The sequence below is a fragment of the Epinephelus lanceolatus genome, chromosome 11 (genome assembly GCF_041903045.1).
Source record: "Epinephelus lanceolatus isolate andai-2023 chromosome 11, ASM4190304v1, whole genome shotgun sequence".
NCBI lineage: Eukaryota > Metazoa > Chordata > Actinopteri > Perciformes > Serranidae > Epinephelus > Epinephelus lanceolatus.
In genome coordinates, this window is record NC_135744.1 from 36,089,402 (window position 1) to 36,108,513 (window position 19,112).

Consider the following 19,112-nt stretch of genomic DNA (forward strand, 5'->3'; position numbering starts at 1 on the left):
AGAACTGAAGCTGCTTTTAAGGACTCATCAGGGATTAACATCTTAACCACGTTTATCCAGATTTTGTTATGCAACAACTGTGGATGTTATTTTCTCAGTATAATCCATGTATCCAACAGACCAAACACCACCAATATTGACTATAGATCATTTCATGATGCATGGTATCTTTACTAATCTGCATGAGAAAACAACAGTCTCTATCACTGCATGTGATTAGAGCTCTAAAATGAAACCATAAAGCAGCATCACATCTGAAGAACCCTTCAACCTTTCATACTCGTAATATGGTCTGATCTGGGCGTTGCCATGACGCCACACAGTCAGACATCAAATCTGCTGCTGCTGCTGCACCACAGACTGACTCTAGCAGGCCGTTGTCATGGCGACAGGTTGACTGCAGGGAGATAGACTAGAGAGGAGGGAAGACTGGGCGTCTGGTTTTGCTGACTTGCTGGAGAGCTACTTCAGTGAACAACTGAATGTCGAAGAGGGTGGAGGGTTACATGGATGGGGGGAGATGCAAGTTGGTAGATGGATAACTGTGCGGGTGGTTGGGGGATCTGTGGGCAAACTGTTTAAGATGGTGGTTCATGGACTGGCCACATGAAGATAAGCTGAAACAATTAGTCAGTGGAGCAAAGTGTCCAGAGCTGTAGATTAATTAATTAGCTGATCCAGAGAAAATTATTCTGCAATTATTTTGGCGATACATTTATAGTTCAAATAATTTTTACAAGCAAAAATGCACAAAATTGGCCGCCTCTAGCTTCTCAAATGAGGAAACTTCCTGTTTCCCTTTGTGTTGTAGGATACTTGATTACATTCCTTTGGATTTTGAGTTCTGTTTTTCAGCCAAAAAAAGCTATTTGAAAATGTTTCCCTGGGCTGGGGCTGCACAATTCATCGAAATATTATCTAAATGACAATATGGCCAACATCAACAACCAAAGCATAATTTTTGGATAAAGGTAAAATGTGTTATTACATACCATTTTAAATAAAGCACTGTGATGCTACAAATATGCCGCGGCCTACAAATCATATTTCAGCAAAATCTTTTCACCATTATTATATATTTTTTTACATATAAGAGAAAATTAAGTGCAAAAAATGCCACTAAAGCTGCAACTCATATTGCACTCGGAATATCTTTCAAAATAGCTGCAATATGATTTTGTTTTGCACATTATGCAGCCCTAACTGACATTATATAAATCAAAAATCAAATGATTAATAGATAAAGTACAAGTTTCAGCAATTCTCTGTTTAAGTTGAATGTTTGTGGGTTTGGGAACAAAACGAGCTGTACATGCATATCATAATATATTAAATGACCAATCAATTCATCAAGGATAAAAAGACGTATTTGTTACAACCAGTCATGAACACTTCTCTGTCGTATGTGCAGGTAAAGAAGACTTTCTTTACAGTAAAACAAACGTCTCTCTGTAGGATGGGTCCACCTTCATGATATAATTAGTCTTTTTAAAAAACAATAATATTAGGTTGTACCCTGAATAAGTATAAATTCAGTAATACACTGGCAACCCATGAGTCGGCTAGACTCAGTTCTCCTCCCTGCTAAGAGGGACAGACTTCCATATTTTCCCATCAGCACATGTGTGTAGTGATTTACACCCCTGGCTGTGGACCCAGTGTTTCATCACTATAATGAACTGCAGCCACTCCCTCACAGCACAAAAAAAGAAAGAAGCATAATACGGTTTTGTACGTAGCTCAAATGATACAAGCTCAATATCTGCTGAGCTCCTAATGACACACAATATGTGTGTGTGTGTGTGTGTATTTATTCTTGGGCCTATGTGATTGTGTGTATGTGATGGCAATGGTGATGGAGTAGTGTGAAACAGAGCCCAGAGCTTTCCCTGGAAACCACACCCTGAAGCAACACATTACAACACACAGGCATCAGTGGCTGGAACACAGCACCAGCATAGATCATTCTGTGGAGCCCTGAAACTGATGCTCATTAGCTCATAGAGATGATTCCTTCCTCATCTAGTGTTGAACTTGAACAGGGAGTGTATAATTTGACCCCTATTATCAAGTCAGTAATGAAACGACCTACATCAGAGTGGTGTAGTGATGGAGGAATTGTTGCTTTCCTGTTTTTTATAACTGTAGTTAAATCAAGGGCTGCATCGCCTGCATCAGATGAGTAAAGGTTTTTTTTATTTGATTTATAACACTGCAAAGAGGGGTGTGCCCTCATGCATGGGTGCCTTGCTGAAGTGCCTCAGCAGTCTCCGTCTCTCTCTCATACACACACATGCACCCATATTCCCATTTGACAGTTTCTGCCCACTCTGCCCACCGGCGCATAACAGCATGCAAGAGACCACAATCATCCAACAATCAATAGCTTTCCATTTCCATTACAACCCAGCAACTGTCCGTCTGCTGATTTCAGTGCTCCTCAGTTAGTGCATCTGCCACTGACATACATAATGTATCACTACGAGTGGTGACTGTGCTTGATACCAGACTTGAGTTATTTCCAGTCAGCGAAAAAGTAGATGTTAACTGTCAAAGAATTTCAAGAGCACTTCACATGACTTATATCTAAGTGGCAGTGCTGCTAAGCAAGGCCTGAACACTGTCAGGCTTTTTGAAATACATATAATCTGCGAGAGAAGTTTTTTCATTAACACATCCTAATCTTACTTCATCAATCTAAATTCAGACCAAGCATGTACTGTGGCTTTTTCCTGGAGTCATTGACAAACAGACTGCTACATTTCCTAGTGCTCATGTCATGCGACCACAAACAGCAATATGTTAGACTTCCAGCTCTTATTAGAAAATATAACAAGTGGCAACATGCTGTTTCACGATGTTGCCATAGTTATCTAGTCAATGAAAATAAACAGACTGTGACACGTGGCAATTTTTTTTCCCTATAAATTTGGGATATGCAATAATACCACAAGGGAGTCCTGCCATCACTTTAGCTTATTATGTTTTTACGATTTCACATCATCACAAATGTCTTCCCAGGGTAACGGAACTGTTGTGACACTGCTGGAGTTAAACCATCTGTGCTATTATGTGGTTATGGGACTAAACCTAACCATTTGTTACGACACTAACGAGACAGCACCATCCACATAATGGACACATACCGCAGCGGTAATGCTGTCTGAATTTTTGTTGCAGCTTTGACTTTGGCACGGAAAATTTAATGGTTTTCATGCATGCATGTTGTGGCAAGTGTATGATGTGACCATGGACAGACTGAAGCCTCGCTGCTGCTTTCGGTGTCAACCATAATGGATATTGATTTCAGTCGATTCTTGCCAACGCTTCCTCCTGAATCCTTGTGGGACACTGATTCCAACCAGTTCATATTCCCTCTCTTGTTTTAAATCTCACACATGACCAGTACATTGGTCATTGTCACAGTATTTCATATGCCACTGATCATAGTGTCGCCACTGGAGGGATTTTTATGGAACTTTACATAACAATGCATCTCTGTTCTTGTACTGAGGAGTTTTCTATCTATCTATGCTTTACACATGCAGATCTTCAAACCAGCAGCTTCTGGCTGTGCATCGATCGAGGCTAAAGGGCAAAGGGGATCGTACATTCGCTGTGGCTGCACCCTAACTTTGGAATAGCCTACCTCTCTACATTAATGATTCCCTATCTGCGGACACTTTAAGGCTAGACTTAAGACCCACTTATACTCCAAAGCTTTTGAGCACTCTTAAACTCTTATCCCCCATTTTTAGTCTTTTGTATTTCCACTCTCCAATTTGTTCCTTTACTTTTGGACTTGTGTACATGGGATTGTATTGCTATGTATTTTGATCTCTGCACTTTGTTATTCTGTGACTTTACCTTTATTGTACAGCACTTTGGTCAACCTAGGTTGTTTTTAAATGTGCTTTATAAATAAATTTGATTTGATTTGATTTGATTTACACAGACCTGCCCTAACCTACCTGCTCACTAAGATTAGTATAAATACCTTGATCCCTTCAGAGACTGAATCATTCTTGTTTGGACTGGAAGGGGCAACTTTCAAACTGGGACAAACCCATTGACCAGATACCGACCAAAACAGTGATATTCTGGGTTTCCCAGAGTAAGCTACAGTGATGAAGAACAGCTGCAGAGCATATAGCGGTAACACCAGACTGAAGAGCCTACATATGTCTGGTTTGTACACTGTGTAGCGTTCTTGGATTTCAGGCATCCTGCCTATGTGTAATGGAAAATCCAACAATGCTATAATTGCTATAATTTGTATTGTTTTAAGCTTATATTCACATAAAAAGATGATTAATGATGAAATTGTTTCAAACTTTGACCTGCCTGAGTCATTCTTTTTGTAATCTTTAAACATTTATCAACTTTTCATCTAGCATCATAATTAAATTAGGCCACAAAGATTCATATTAGCTTAAAGGGTCAGAATATTCACACAAGGCAACAACGATGTCGTTGGTTTTGATCCTGATTTGCTCTGACCTTCCAGGGTCACTGGCCATGTCCTCGTTTGTCAATCATGTCACTGTTACAGCGCCCCGATATTGGAAGGGAGGAATAATCTCAGTGGATGTACACTGCAGTCACTGTAGTGCCAGAAGCAGACAATATACAGACTCTACAGACGCTAGCTATGTGGCAAACTAGGAATGTCCTCGCAATATGTGGAAGTGGATTGTTGAGAGTTTGTGTGACAGCAAATTCTGATCTCAGAACTTCGTAGTAACTCCAGTTCTTTCTTTTCTTTCCGTCTCTGAAGCACATTTAAAGCCTCGGGATAAGTGTCGAACTTTGCTTGCACCTTTCCACTGACTCTGAATGCAATTTCCCCCGTGTTCAGTCTTTACACACTCACACAGGATGTCACGTTACTTACTGCCCTGTTAAAATAAGATTACAGTTCTAAGCTCAGCTGTTACTGATATATTAAAAAATAAAACACAATTGAGACACCAAAACAACAGTGAAATCAAATTTTAAAATATCTAAATTCACCAAAGATCCAATGACACAAAGCTTTTCAGTTGATCTAAACTCCAAACGGTGGAAACATGGAAAAGACATGAGTGAATTTTGTTTTGTTTTATGAATAATAAATACTAATCTGACTCGATTAAACATGCAACTGTTAGCGGAGACTTTTACGGCTCAGACCATCACAAATGTTTCCTACTCTATTTGGTTTTGTATGTGTGCGTGCGTGGCTGAGACCTACTCTTGGCGCTGGGTAAACAGTAGAGGATTTCGTGTTTCGACAAATTCGGACAGTTGGTGAAGGATTAGCTTTAACACACACATCACGCAATCATCACAACTGAGGTCAACCACAAATGTTTATAAAGAGGTCTGCTCCAAGTTGCTGAAGTTAAACAGATGTATACTAATATCTGTCATTAATCTAGACCCACAGTAGAAATCAGTAGGGTTCAGGAAGCTGTGTGCTTCCAGCTGCTTTACTCCTCTGATACATCTTAAGATTTGAAGTCTTTGGAAAATAGTAAGCTTTCTTTTTCCTTAAATGCATCCTCCCCCTGGTGCTGACAAGCTCTATTATTATATTTCTGGCAACAAAGTCAAATAAAGTTCAGGTAGAAAAAATATCTTTGTCATTCAACTCTAAAGAAAAACAAAGCGCCAAAAATAAAGCCCCTCTCCCTGCACAGGAAACTGTCATTTTCTGTTACACAAAGCAGCAGCGGTAATCAAAAATAGACGACAGGATGTTATTCTTGTACTACTACACTGATATGCACTGACAACTTTTTTCCACTTCCACCAGACTGGAGGGAGAAGCTCATAAACTGGGATGCAAATTACTAGTAGCCACTCCTCTATGCTTAATAAATGGGAATAGTCTTGGAAAAACAGGCTTAGAGGACCTCTGTTAGCTGTGACAAGGGTCTCCCTTGTGTGGGTGGAGAGAGCAGTGGGGAGGCAGGCAGGGACCAGTGGAAGAGGGAAGTCATCCTGAATGTGCACCAGTTCCTCTGCTTCAGCACTGTTGCCTAGCGAGCAAAAATATTTACTCTTTACCCAAAACTGCACAGGATTTTTTTCACTTTCTGGAAAAGTGAAAACAATGAGACTTATCAATCTAAATTAATTGCGGGGGTTCCTGCCAGCCACGGTCAGAGAGATCCTGCCTGTGTGGAATGTTGATCTTGTGATAGGCTGGAGTAGTGTAACCATGTAACCATGGCGACAAAAGGAAAAAAAGAAAACCCAATATGGATCTTATTGAGGCAGACAGGTTGAATTATAAACTCTCTCAGTCAACAAGTCTTAGAAGTGTTTGCGTGTGACTGAAGTGTGTGTCAAATCACATCCCCACACGACAAACCAAACAGAGGTTGTATTTTCCTGCCATCACAACTGTATGTTGGTTGTCATGGTGAGTCGCACGGCAACGCCTGGGCAGCCACAGGGTATTTTGTTTGCACTCAAGCCCACTTTGCTGCAGCCTGTGCAGTGATGGCACACTCTGGTGTGGCGCAGCCTTGTTTTGTGGTGCGTCAACAGGGGGAACGGGTTTCATTTCCCGGGCAGAGCCGCCGTCTGCTGGTTCTGTTTCGTACCCACAGATTCTCGTTCCAGCTGGAGGGGATTACTGATGACATGTACCAGCCTGGAACAACACTGGAGCTGCTGTGAGTGGGTATGAGGGAAGGGAAGAACCACACCTAAAAAACTGACAGAGCCACTCTGGCAGAGTGCAGACATAAGGAAACAGCTGGAATAGAACAGGCAGGCATGGAAATACAGAAGGAAAGTCTAGGAGGGGAGAAAAGCAGATATGAGGTCGTTGGTGGCAGTATTACCCTTATACTCCAAATGATTCATGACATCAGCACTTACTGTTTGTCCAGTTATAGAGCTGATCTGATTTTTGTGACGTTAAAGAAATACTACAGGTGGTGACTTTCAGACCCACCTACATGTGGCATCTTTGGGTTAAAAGCCTGTAGAGTATTGCCTGCTCAAACTGATGACTGGCATTATCACTATCATAATAGTGTCTTAAGGATGGCAGAATCTAATTAAAAAACTATTACATTAAACTGAATTTTGGATACTATAATGGCCAGCCATTTTTTCAGCAATAACCATATAATGTATTTGCATTCTGTAACTACCTCTCAATACATAGTAGTTTTCACTGTTCACTGACAGAGTACGCATTCCTGTGCAGGATTTGAACTGTGTTTTGACGCACAAGGGATTCACAGGAGACACATACTGGATGTGATATGGGAGACAATAATTGCTGCTGTTGTATTCAATTGCGGATCAAGTATTACTTGTGATATTGTTGGTGTTCTTCTAAAACAACGTGATAAAGCCTCTCAGTTTGTTTGGCTGCACTATAAACAGATAAGCTAGTTTTTTATGTTGTATTACAGAGTAGTCGCTCAAAGTGTTTGCTGCCCCCAGTGGTTGATACAGGTATTATTTCCATCAAATCCTTAAAAACAAATGGCAAAATAAGTTTTTTGTCCTTTCTTTTTATAAAACACCTATAAGTGTTTTCTGATCTGATACCTGTGTCAGCAGGATGACATCATTTGTGAGTGCTCTCCAAAAGCATTATATCACTTTTGAAAAATGTTTTCTGTTTATGATATAAAATGCTGGGGTTAATGTTTGCTTAGGTTTAGGCACAACAACAACCTGGTCAGGTTTCAGGACGGATCATGGTATGGGTTCAAATCAGTACTTCCCCAAGGGAAGGGGATCTTTATTGTCATAGTTACATGTGGAAATGAAAAACGAACAGTGCTCTCCCCAAGTGTTATGCTTTGTTGACACTTGGCTCTGTCACTCTCCAGAAACTGGCTTTGAGACATTTCAGAAAAGACAGATGTTCTTCCTGGGAGGACAATCTCCAGGGAGTCAATTCTGGCCTGATGCCCTGTGGCCCATAAAGACTTTTCTCCCATTGACTTACGTGACAAAGAGATGTCTGTAAATCAGTGGATACACTTCTGTAGCATCACAATCCCCGTAAAATGACTCATTTCACGATCCAGATTTGATCCATCCAGTCCGTAACATTTGGCAAGTCTAGAAGAGCCATGCAATCAAATCATTTTATCCCCTTTCAAGTAATCGGAGCTCCAAACCGGAAGTACCTGGTTCAGCCGGCAGAAAGCACAGTGCCAAAGCAATTTTATATGCGGCAGTTAAACCTTATTGGGTCCACTGAGCAACTTCAAGGTATGAAAAGGGCCCCACCTCCAATGCTGTATCCATTTCTATTCATACATTCATGGCATAAATGGACATGTGCATTGTTCTGTTGCTTTCTAAGTGGCCACTCAAAGTGTGTTGACTGCCCCCGGTGGTTGACACAGGTATCATTTCTAACTAACACTGTGTCCTGTATTATTAAAAACACTTGCCATTACCATTAGTAACCACAGGTGTCGCCAATCAATATGGATTTAAATTCAAGATGGTATAAATAATGGATGTAGCTTCCGTGACACCACCCACTGGTTTGTGGACTACTTTTTTGAAGCCTCGGTTTCGGCATTTCAACTGTGTCATCTTGGGTTTATGGAGCCAGAAGTGACCATATAACGATGAGAGGGCGGAGTTGTGGAGATGTGAGGACTCAGACTGCAGCGACCGATAGCAACACCTCACAGACAGCCTGTTAATCAAGAAGCCCCACCTTAAAATATTGGTAACTTTAGGCATTAATAAAATGTAAACAGGTATGTTTTTAAAAATGTACCCCCTGTACAGTTGACATGAATGTTGAAATTAGCTATAAAGACAAACACTGTTTTTGTACCAGGGTGTAAACATGTTCTTTTTGTCTGTAAGCTTGGGCATTTTAACATGGGGGTCTATGGGGACTCTGTTTTGGAGCCAGCCTCAAGTGGTCATTTGATGAACTGCAGTTTTTGGCACTTACGCACTGACTTCATATCTAGGCTTCAGGGGTTGCTGCTTTATTTAAATCTTTTAGATTATAAAAAAAAAATCTAGACAACCATTATACGTTGAGAGTAAATATTAATTTAAGTGTTCAATTAATATGAAATATATAGATATGTTGCTTCCTTATTATATTTGATTTTAAAACCAATGAACTAGTCCCATGTGTGGTGTAAACCCAACTTATCTCTACTCTTGGTGTGGAACATCAATGAGATATTTTGTGCTGTGCTAACCACTGACTGTCACTGTAGTTAGTGACATGTTAGTTACAGCTAAGCTTGTCTTTGAGGATTACAACAATCTCCCAGCTGTAAATTGTAACTTAAGTACCCACATAGCATGTATCTTAAGGCCATCAAACTCTCATGTTTGGATTTTTTCCAGTCTGCGATTTCTTGTCTCAGTATCAAACTATGAGCAGACAGATCTTATCTTGGTGAGCTGAGTGTTCTCTTTCAGCACCACTTTCTTATTTTCTCTGTGGAGAAATGGATGTTTTGACAGAAATATTATTCACTTTGCAGGTTTAACACCACAAAATTCTGAAATAAAGGACGGCTTCAGGAAAAAAAGGAAAAACCAAACCTCTCTATGGGGGGTTGGTAACAGTAAAATTTCCATCCCTATAATGAGTGTGTAAAACATGCCATGGAAAATAGTGGCCCACTTTTGCATATTATAGAGACATGCCCTACTTAAAGAGAGCTGACATCAAGAGACTGTGCTCAGAATATGGATGCAGGATTCAAGTCCTCGACAGGCCATAAGCCCAAAACCACCCCTTTGGTGTAATATCAGCTGAGGAGACGAGACAAAGGCTGTGTCTCCCACAGCCAAGCAACACACCCCTGACTGCAGCCTGGGCTGCAACAATGAAAACTGGAAGGCAGGCATTTCAGACCCACACACACACATACACACAGAGAGGAGAGGGAGAGGTTTCTCTGCAGTTGTAACACACACCAGCACCCAGCTGGCTGGCTGTGTAACACCAGCCTGCCCTGGATTCAACCTCCACCCTCGATGCTCTGACTGGAGTCTGAATCTTTCTCCTTCCAATGATGCAGGAACACAAGCGCCCCATTACAAGGCCAGCTTATCACAGCTCATCACAAATGGGCGTGTATTTCCCCCACCTCTCTTTTTCCTCCTCTCACTCTCCTCTGCACCAGCCTGCAACATGAACAGCAGCCCATGTCTGCAGGAGACACATTTCATTTTAAATATTAAAATAAATCAGGTGAAAAATAAAGAGCTGATGCAGAAGAACTGCAAATTATTTTACATAACTCACTTTATTTTTCAATCATTTAAAGTCTGATACCCATAGGACAATATAATTAGGCTATAGTATAGATGGTATACTTTTAAGTGTGTCACTAAAACATTGTGCATCAAAATGGGACGCTCATTAAAAATTAGACAAACATTTTTTAATGGTCTCCCATACATGTGATCAATTAGGCCCTAAATAATCTCCTTAAGAGAGAAAGGGCTGGACACATCCCTGTCAAAATGGCTAAAACGTGGTTTTTAATGGCCTCTCACACATTAAAAACATAATAATATATGTATATTTGCAAGATGTAAAAAGGGACTGTGGGGAAAATGGATAGCTAATGAAATAATTTATGCAATATTATAATAATATGTTGCCAAACTGCATTTAAAAATGATCTTTAAACACGATCCGGTCTCCATAAACTCACAGCCATGCACTGCAGACAGCAGGAGTCCCTGCAGAAACATGACAGTGATTTTTATGGGCGAGCCGGCTCGCCACACGCATGGAGCCCTTCAACAAAGAAGATGCAGGACACCTTTAAGAAAACGCCTCATCTCCCTGCCTGGCTGTCACTATGGCAGCCACTCATGCCATTTCATGGTGCGTATTTTTTCCAGCGGCTTCCTGCGGTCAGGTCTGACAATAGAAGGAAAAAATTACAAGCCCCTGGTCGCGCTAGTGGCCGCATTTAACTGTTTATGACACACTGCTGTGAGACGGCAGAAACACTAACGCAGTGATTTGCAACAGCGCGCATCAAAGTTGCTTCAGCCAGTGAAGCAGAAATAACTCTTATACTCACTGTGATCTTTGGGATGTTCTTTTTTCCTTGGTAAGACATATTTCGTCCGGTTCCACCTTTGAAATCAAGCTTTGAAAAACAATATTCCCTCTGTACGGATGCTGCAGCGGCCCTCGCCTGGATGGGAGCTTCAGGGAATGGTCGCCACTCTGTCAGTGCGATGTAAAGTGCCTCGCACAGTGCTATAGGAGCGTACTGTGGCTCAGACACCCGGCCCCTCCCTCAATAGGCTCGACTGGAAAGAGGCGATGTCGCAATCTTTCCACCGGAGGGCGCAGTGGAGCAGCTGCCGAACAGCCCGCATCCAGTTGTCTGCATTACTGAGCTGTCACACATTTTTCTTGCACATATACTTCAGCATATATATGTTATTGTTTATTTCAAAGATCAAAATTGAAATTAATCTGAAGAAGCTGGTTTAAAATTCACCAGTTTGAGTTATATTCTGTGTCTGTGTATCACAGCCGATGAGTTTATTGATCAGAGCAGAAGGCCAGTAATGATTGCATGATTGATTAGAAAAGCATGTGTGGCACTATAGTCAATAGGAGGTACCAAAAGCAGGACTCTCTAATCCCTGCAGGGTGATAATCTCCGTCATTCTACACCTTGTTGTCATCCTCATTACCAACATTAGGTACTGAAATTATTTGGCTGTTTTATAATCCTATAGCAGCATTACAACTGTGTTGACTAAACAGACAAACTGTGAATTGCAAAATAAATTCATTGGAGTGTATATGATCACATTTGTGTGTTTTTTAATGGGAAAATCTGAAGTACAACACTTAAATAAATGAAAAACTCTGGGAAAAAAAACACATTTCTGTTTTAAATTTGGACATGTTCAGATGTTTTGTTTAATAAAAACAAGCAAAGTTGTTCAATAAATACACAAATATGACTCCTGTATAAATTCAGGATCAATTTTTTGTTTGAATTTAAATATTATATAAAAAAATAAATAAAAATAATAACAAAAAATAAATGAAAAAACATGTAGGTTCAGAGTGTAGCTAAATCACGGCCAATTATTACCTACAGATTTTGTTTTGCTGAACACAGAGGAGGGGCCAAATCATGTAGCAGCTGTCACAGAGCCTGTCCACCACATTACACACCCCACGTCTACCCACCACACACACACACACACACACACACACACACACACACACACACAGACCCTCTCGCCCTCTCTGCATGTCCCCACCCAGCCATGTGTCTCTATTGTTTGGACCCAAAGTGGATCCCCCTTCACTCCACCGGTCGTTTCCTCCATTCCCCTCCTCAGCACTAATGCACCCATAATGAGGTTCAGAGGCATGCACGTGACTGAGGGTGTGCCTGTGTGTGTGTGTGTGTGTGTGTGTGTGTGTGTGTGTGTGTTGTGTGTGTGTGTGTGTGTGTGTGTGTGTGTTTGTGTGTAGTACCACCATCAGCTGGAAAATCATATTTTCAGTCAGCATGATTTTCATTGTTTTAAAGGAAGATATAGATTTATAACACAGAAGCTTCAGACAGTGATGTCAAAAAGTTTTACGCCAAAAAAAAAAAAAAATCTCTTTTTTAGTTTTGTATTTATGTGTGAGCTACATTAAAAAAGTCATGATCCTTGTGATGGATATTATATATGGACAATCATTTTTTTAGGCCTAGATTTTTGAATGATGATTTGTTTTGTAAATTGTGGAGAGAAAAAAATTGAACTGTCAAACATACAAGATATTCATAATATTGGTGTAAAGCCTCATATGGGATCAAAAATGTTTCATATTTAATAGATTTTTAAAGTTTTATTATATCAAATATATATTTGTGTTGGAGCTTTAAGTGTGTTCTTCACCCTTTCACTTTGAACTTTTCTCTACAGTCATATATTTTAAATATTTTGGGGATATTCTTTGAAAGTTGCTATATTTTTTTTCATATAAATGAATATCCACTGATTGTTTTGCTGCTGCCTTTGGCTACACAGGACGCAGAGGCTGCATGCTGACATGTCCTTTCATGGCAGTCAAGCAGTAAGGCATTACCTCAGCATTCCCAGGCCGTGGAGAATGCATCAACAACACACTTCAAGTCTGCAGGCCTGCTACCTCAGACCACATAAGCCAACTGACACTGACACAGACAGACAGACAGATCAAGGATGCAGAAAAAAACTGCACCAGCAGACTAATGTCTCATTTCCACTGCATGGCTTGGCTCTAACTGACTCGACTCATTTCACTTTCGGTTCCAGGTCTTTTTCTCTATTTCATTTTGCAGACAGTACGCCCTGAGTGTAGGTGGGACTCTCAGCTGATCATCATAGTGACATTGCATAAAACTGCTATGACATCATCTTCAACACGACACTTGCCAAATCCTTTCATTGGCAACCAAACAGAGGAGCGTCTGCACTTTGTTAGTTATATGAGTGAAAAAAAAATGTGGCAGGTATTGTGCCCTGTAATGTGTCCCATGTTGCACTAGTAATGTTTCTCTGTGACCAATCAGTGCTTAGCAGTGTTTGAAGTCCACCTTCTAATATCAACTCAGCTCACCTGGATCCTAAAAAAGTACCAGGTGGTGGCCTTCAGTAATGCATTTGCAAAAAGTTTGGCGACTTGCAAGAGACAGATTTAAAAAAGATGGTCAACAGAAAAAAAGCAGAAAAGACTGAGATACTCTCAGTTCCTCACTACATTTCCCACAATGCAACCCGAGAGCATTTCTTTATTGTGTCTTTGTACTGAGCATTTTCAAACTTTACATCCCCGTATGTAAGCTTGTATGCAGTCTTTCTATAAATCTGATATCTCCAAGTACAAGCTGAGAAAACAAAGATAACATCACCATGTTTATATATGAGGGTTGTTTTCTTAGACCTGATAAAGCTTCTGTGAGCTACAGAAGACAAAATAATAACTGTTTAGTACAGGTTTTGTTGTAGTCTCCAAGACAACTGAACATTATGTACAAAAATTGTGGAGTACCTCTTTAACTACTGGACACTGATGCTCGCATTCTCTACCAGTTTCTTTCTGTTTCTGCTTCCTGCTTCAATAACTTTCCTTAAGGATGCCTTCATAAATCACTAATTATATGTGTGACTCACATGCATATGTAGATGTGTGCATTTGGACAAGATTAATGTGTTATGTTTGGGCCTGTGTATTAACTGTATGAGTGTGTCAGAGTGAATGTCAGACCATGAAGTGCTCCTCCCAGTCTGACCGCCACTCTGCAGGATAACAAAGAGGAGGGGTTCTCCCCAAACCAGCTTCCCTGGACATCTGGCCGACCACTCCCCATTCTTCGCTCCATTACAGCCGCTGATTGCTCTAATTAGCTCACCAGACAGGAGGAAACCAATAAAATCTATAATTATGATCATTATTGTTTAGTAGTACTACAGCATCAGATTATTGTATATCTAGATTATGTTTCCATAAAGTAATCTCACATAAACCCTAAAAATTAGCAAACAGCTACAGCATTATGATGTCAGTAACATTGTGAATGAATGAGACACATGATCGTCAGACATCTTACCACATCACCTCTTACTCTTGTCATTACTTGGTATGAAAAGTGTCATGTAAAGCCAGACTAGCGTCCAGACTGTAATGTCTAAAGAGTAAGCATGTGCTGTCTCTGCTGTCAGTCTGATTTCCTCAAACAGTTTCCAAACAAAGCAAAAAAGGAGAGTCTCAGTCTGTTGCTTCCTGCTGAATCATCTGGTCCCTCAGGTGCTGCAATATTGCAGTTCATTAACAGGCCACATGAGGGGGGACACTGGCCGCCTGCCATAATGAAGACATCCACTGTACACACTGTACATGCTTCAGAGGAACAGTATAATCTTACACCATGATGGACTGTGGCAGTAAAGTCTGTTTAAGTTACATTTAAAATGCAGAACAGAAAGTAAATACATGATGTGAGGATTCAGATCAGTTAGTTGGGGGGGGTGTGCACTGACCCAGTCCCAAACTGTCTGCTGTCAGGCTATGAATCAATAACAGCACACGAATCACTGAAGTGATGATGAGGACAAGTCCTTCAAACAAAACAGTGGAAAATTATTTACAAGACAACATTTCATTTCTACTTTAGATAATTTATCAGTGTTCTCAGATAAACAGAGCGTTGTGGCTTCAATCAGTCTCTGAGCATTAGTGTTGTTGTCACACAACAGGTCTGTCTCTCCTCTGCCTGCTGCTGAGTCTCCAATTAATCAACACTGGAAGACAGCAGAGGGCAATAAGAGATCTGCCACCGCAGCAGAAACAGCCACAGATAGACTTGTTTCACCAAAAGTGTGTGGTTTTTCTGATTAATATGTCTTTTTTGGGACATCATAGCTCCATATCATCAGGACTGATCAGGTGTTTCTCTAGAGAAGTATGCATGCAGGAAGTGTTTCTTTCCAAATAATGTTACCCCAACAGAATTTCACTCAGTACCTCTTTAAATATATGACAGTGTGTTGGTTGTTATTGATGTCTTCTAACCTGATAAACACCATGCACTGACTTTTTAAACATGATGACAGGAAACACTATCACTGCTGCGTCTGATTTCAGACCACAGTTGACGTCAGGCTGATGATGACTTTGTGCATTTAAGCAGATAATTACCTTTTATTAGATTCTACTCGACTCTAATCTATGACATATTGTATTACATCAGACCATCCCATAATGTTTAACTCTTTCCTGCTTCTTATTAAAATCAATTTACTCCATTTATGCATTATATGAGTACAGTGTGTGTGTGTGTGTGTGTGTGTGTGCCGAAATGTGGCCAGCCCTGCAATGACGAACTGCAAATCATCCTCACTTTGTCGAACAGCATCTTTTCTCTGTCAGACAAAAAATGCAAATGACTGTGTGTGAGAGTGTGAGAGAGAGTGAGAGACAGAGATGAATCATCACTTTTGGTGCCCAGAGAGTAATCTCAGTCTGACATTAGAGGAACCAACTTTCCTCCTCGAAAGTGTCATTTAACAGCGGGTGGAGTAAACATATAGTGTGTCTGCCTGGTAGCACATACAAATATCTTCTGCATATTCATGTCTCTTCTTCTTTCATACAGCTTTTTTGAGTCGGATAGAAATATAATTCATCAAAACTGATGGCATGATGAGAGGTCGCATCATATGGCTTTGTATACTTTTAAGTAGGGGTGTCGGAATATCAGCTCAAAATCGAAAATTGATCGAAATAGGCTTTTGATTTTCAAAATCAAAAGCAGCATTGCCACCCAGGACATCGTTGACCACTGGCAGACAACAGCACTGGTATATTCTTATCTATAAAGCAATATTGGGCAAACTTCTGGCCTACCTCTGCTCCCTTCTGTGTGTCAGCTCTGGTAGGATGGTAGTTTGCAGCTGCTTTTTAATTTACTCCATTGTTTAACAGATCTGGGGAAAACTGCATTCTCCTACTCTACACCATGGACATGGAACGATCTTCAAAAGATCTAAAATTAGACACTCTTATTATAATAGAATAATTTAAGGGCATCATAAAGAATGTGGTGACAGAGACATGTGCTTGTTTTTCTTGAGAGGCCACTATGTTTGAATAGTATTTGTTGCATTTTGAATGTGTTTTGGTTGGCTGCTACCTTGGCAAAGTCGCTCTTGTAAAAGAGATTATCAGTCTCAATGAGACTTCCTGGTTAAATAAAGGTTAAATAAAATAAAATAAAATAAAATAAAATAAACAAACTGATGTGCTCTTGATATCATTTAGAGGGAATTGGAAAACACAATGTCTGCAGGAATAATGTTACAGACAGATGCAACGGTGCTCAAAATGTCAAAACCCTGCCTCTCTATGAACACATTTTGACATGTCACAGAAAAGCTGTGTAATGTTATTTTTAACACCTGTGCAAGTCAAAATGTCTGCTTCAAGAAAGGTCTATCTGACATTTTTCAGCAGTTTTCTATGTATTCACCATGTTACCAGACTGTAACCACACCGACCATTACTGGTTTAGATAATGGGCCTTTGTAACTACAACCAACTACTAACTGACTGCTGCTGCTTACCACTAATGAGAGAGAGTTGATGACACAATCTCACCAAAAAGACAACATAATAAAGTTGGAATACAAAATATCAACCATGATTTATCTCAGTACCTTTTCTTCTCAGGGCTAAGTCACGAGATTATATTTGAGCTCAATGGACCTACAGTTGTCACACAAATAATGGCATGTAAGTATGCTGCTACATGTGTGGGCAACAGTTGTCTCTTTGTCGCTCCCCAGTTAATATCAAACATCATGGCTGTGACTTCTGTGGTTTCACTTTAACAGAAGTAATCTCTGCAGTGGCCCACACTTTGTAGCGATGACAGAAATTTTCATTTGTTCAGCCTTGAGGATCTCCAGTCATACTCCATGGCCTTGGTTGCTTAAATCCTTTCCCCTCGTCTGTTCTAGTTTGGATTTGTCTTCTGCAATATTCTCAAGGGGTTTAAGAATTATACCAGCCAAACTAATGGTGATGAAAGCTGGCAGAGGGTGGTGAGTCTGTCTCATCCCCCAGCCATATTGGCAGGCGCTGTGTATTTCCTATCATACACCTTAAAAGTAATTTTATTAGCTGGGAAATCAAATGTGCTCCAGTCCAACAACTTCACTCATGTGTTTCATGCCTTTTGGTGTTCTATGGCTGCATACACTGATTGCTAAGGTGCTGTATCTATTCTGAAATGCTATTTACAGTTATAAAGGATATGTGGTGGTGTGACACATCCAATAGATAATTATTCAGCATTCAGCCTCTCTTGGGTGAGTAACTTTATAGGCTTTGAATGGGTGGATGATGAAGATATTTCAAATTTTATTCACGTGTGGCCCACAGCTTGAGAGCATCAGGGACAATTTGTGACTCACTTAATTATTGTGCTAGTTATTGGTAATCTAGAAAAGATTGTACCTCTCCATCTGTCATTAACTTTTATAATATTGTCAATTAATACTAATGGGATATTAAGCTCAGCACTGAAACATCATTAAACATCATATTGGCATGGGACCAACCAGGACAGGAAAGGTAAATCAGCAGTGACACACACTGTAGAAACCACTCCTGTCATGTACACATGCTGCATCATCTCTCTACCATTTACGCAAAAGTTACAGTCTTCTTACCTTGTCATCTCCCAGGTTCTGCAACACTTCCTTACCGCCGCTGGTTCTGATCTGAACCCCAGGTGAGTCCTTCCCTCCTCCCCTGTTTCCTGCGGGACTCTCCACATCGGGGGAGATCCTGCTGTCACTCGCCGGGCTCCTCGCCTCCTGTCCGGTGTCTCGTTTGGCGGTCCTCGGGGTGCGGGAGCCCCTCTGACCGACGCTCAGGGCATCAAAGTCTATGGTTTTACTCTCAAACGCGCCCTCGACGTTGCAAAACAAGCCGCCGTATTTCTGCCGGGGCACCTGGTCGGCCGTGCCGGGTCTGGCGAGATAAACCGGCAGGTCGTCCTCTGCCATGTCCCGGTTTCCCCTGCGCTCTGCCATGGCGGAGCCCCTGCAAGTGACCGAGAAAGCCAGTTAAACTAGTGCTGAAGTGGTGTGTGTGTGTGTGTGTGTGTGCCTGTCTGTGTGTGTGTGGTGCTGTGAGGGAGCCTGAGCAGACAGGCAGGCAGGAGAGGTGGCACTGTAGTGGTGCCTAATGCAGAGGTATCTGCCAGATTTTAAAGTGAGTTCATTTAAATACACGGAGGTTTGTGGACTTAAGGCTGTATTTATCCCGAGAGGAAGTGCTGTGCAGAAGTTGCAAAAGCCAAAGTAGGAAGAGTGCAAATGTAATGTATATAAAGTGTAAGACAACAATAACAAGAAGGTGCAAATCCAAAATAGCCATGTGCAAAACATCCAGTGCCAAATGCCAGACGACTTCCTACCTCTGCTTTCTGATTTTAGCTGGATATGAGAGTTAAAATAGCCAATGTTCAGCAGTTCCAACAGTCTGTGAGATAGTATCAAAGTGACCTAACTGGACACAGGTGTGCTTTCAGCAGGTAACAGGTCTCCAAGGTGCGCACGGAGCTGTC

At 40.9% G+C, this 19,112-nt stretch overlaps 1 protein-coding gene across 4 annotated transcripts in view; it reads right to left on the reverse strand.

Moving 5' to 3' along the window:
* dpysl3 (dihydropyrimidinase like 3) overlaps positions 1–18,591 on the reverse strand; it is a 53,208-nt gene extending 34,617 nt beyond the window's left edge. For 2 of the 4 annotated variants that reach the window (XM_033641958.2, XM_033641950.2), the window contains exon 1: positions 18,211–18,591. In XM_033641958.2, coding sequence (XP_033497849.1) covers positions 18,211–18,576 — 366 coding nt within the window. In that variant the 5' untranslated portion in view covers positions 18,577–18,591. Of the gene's footprint in view, positions 1–11,051; positions 11,273–18,210 lie in introns of those variants that run through there. The other 2 variants (XM_078172569.1, XM_033641966.2) reach the window with 1 other exon arrangement.
* Positions 18,592–19,112: the final 521 nt, after the last annotated feature.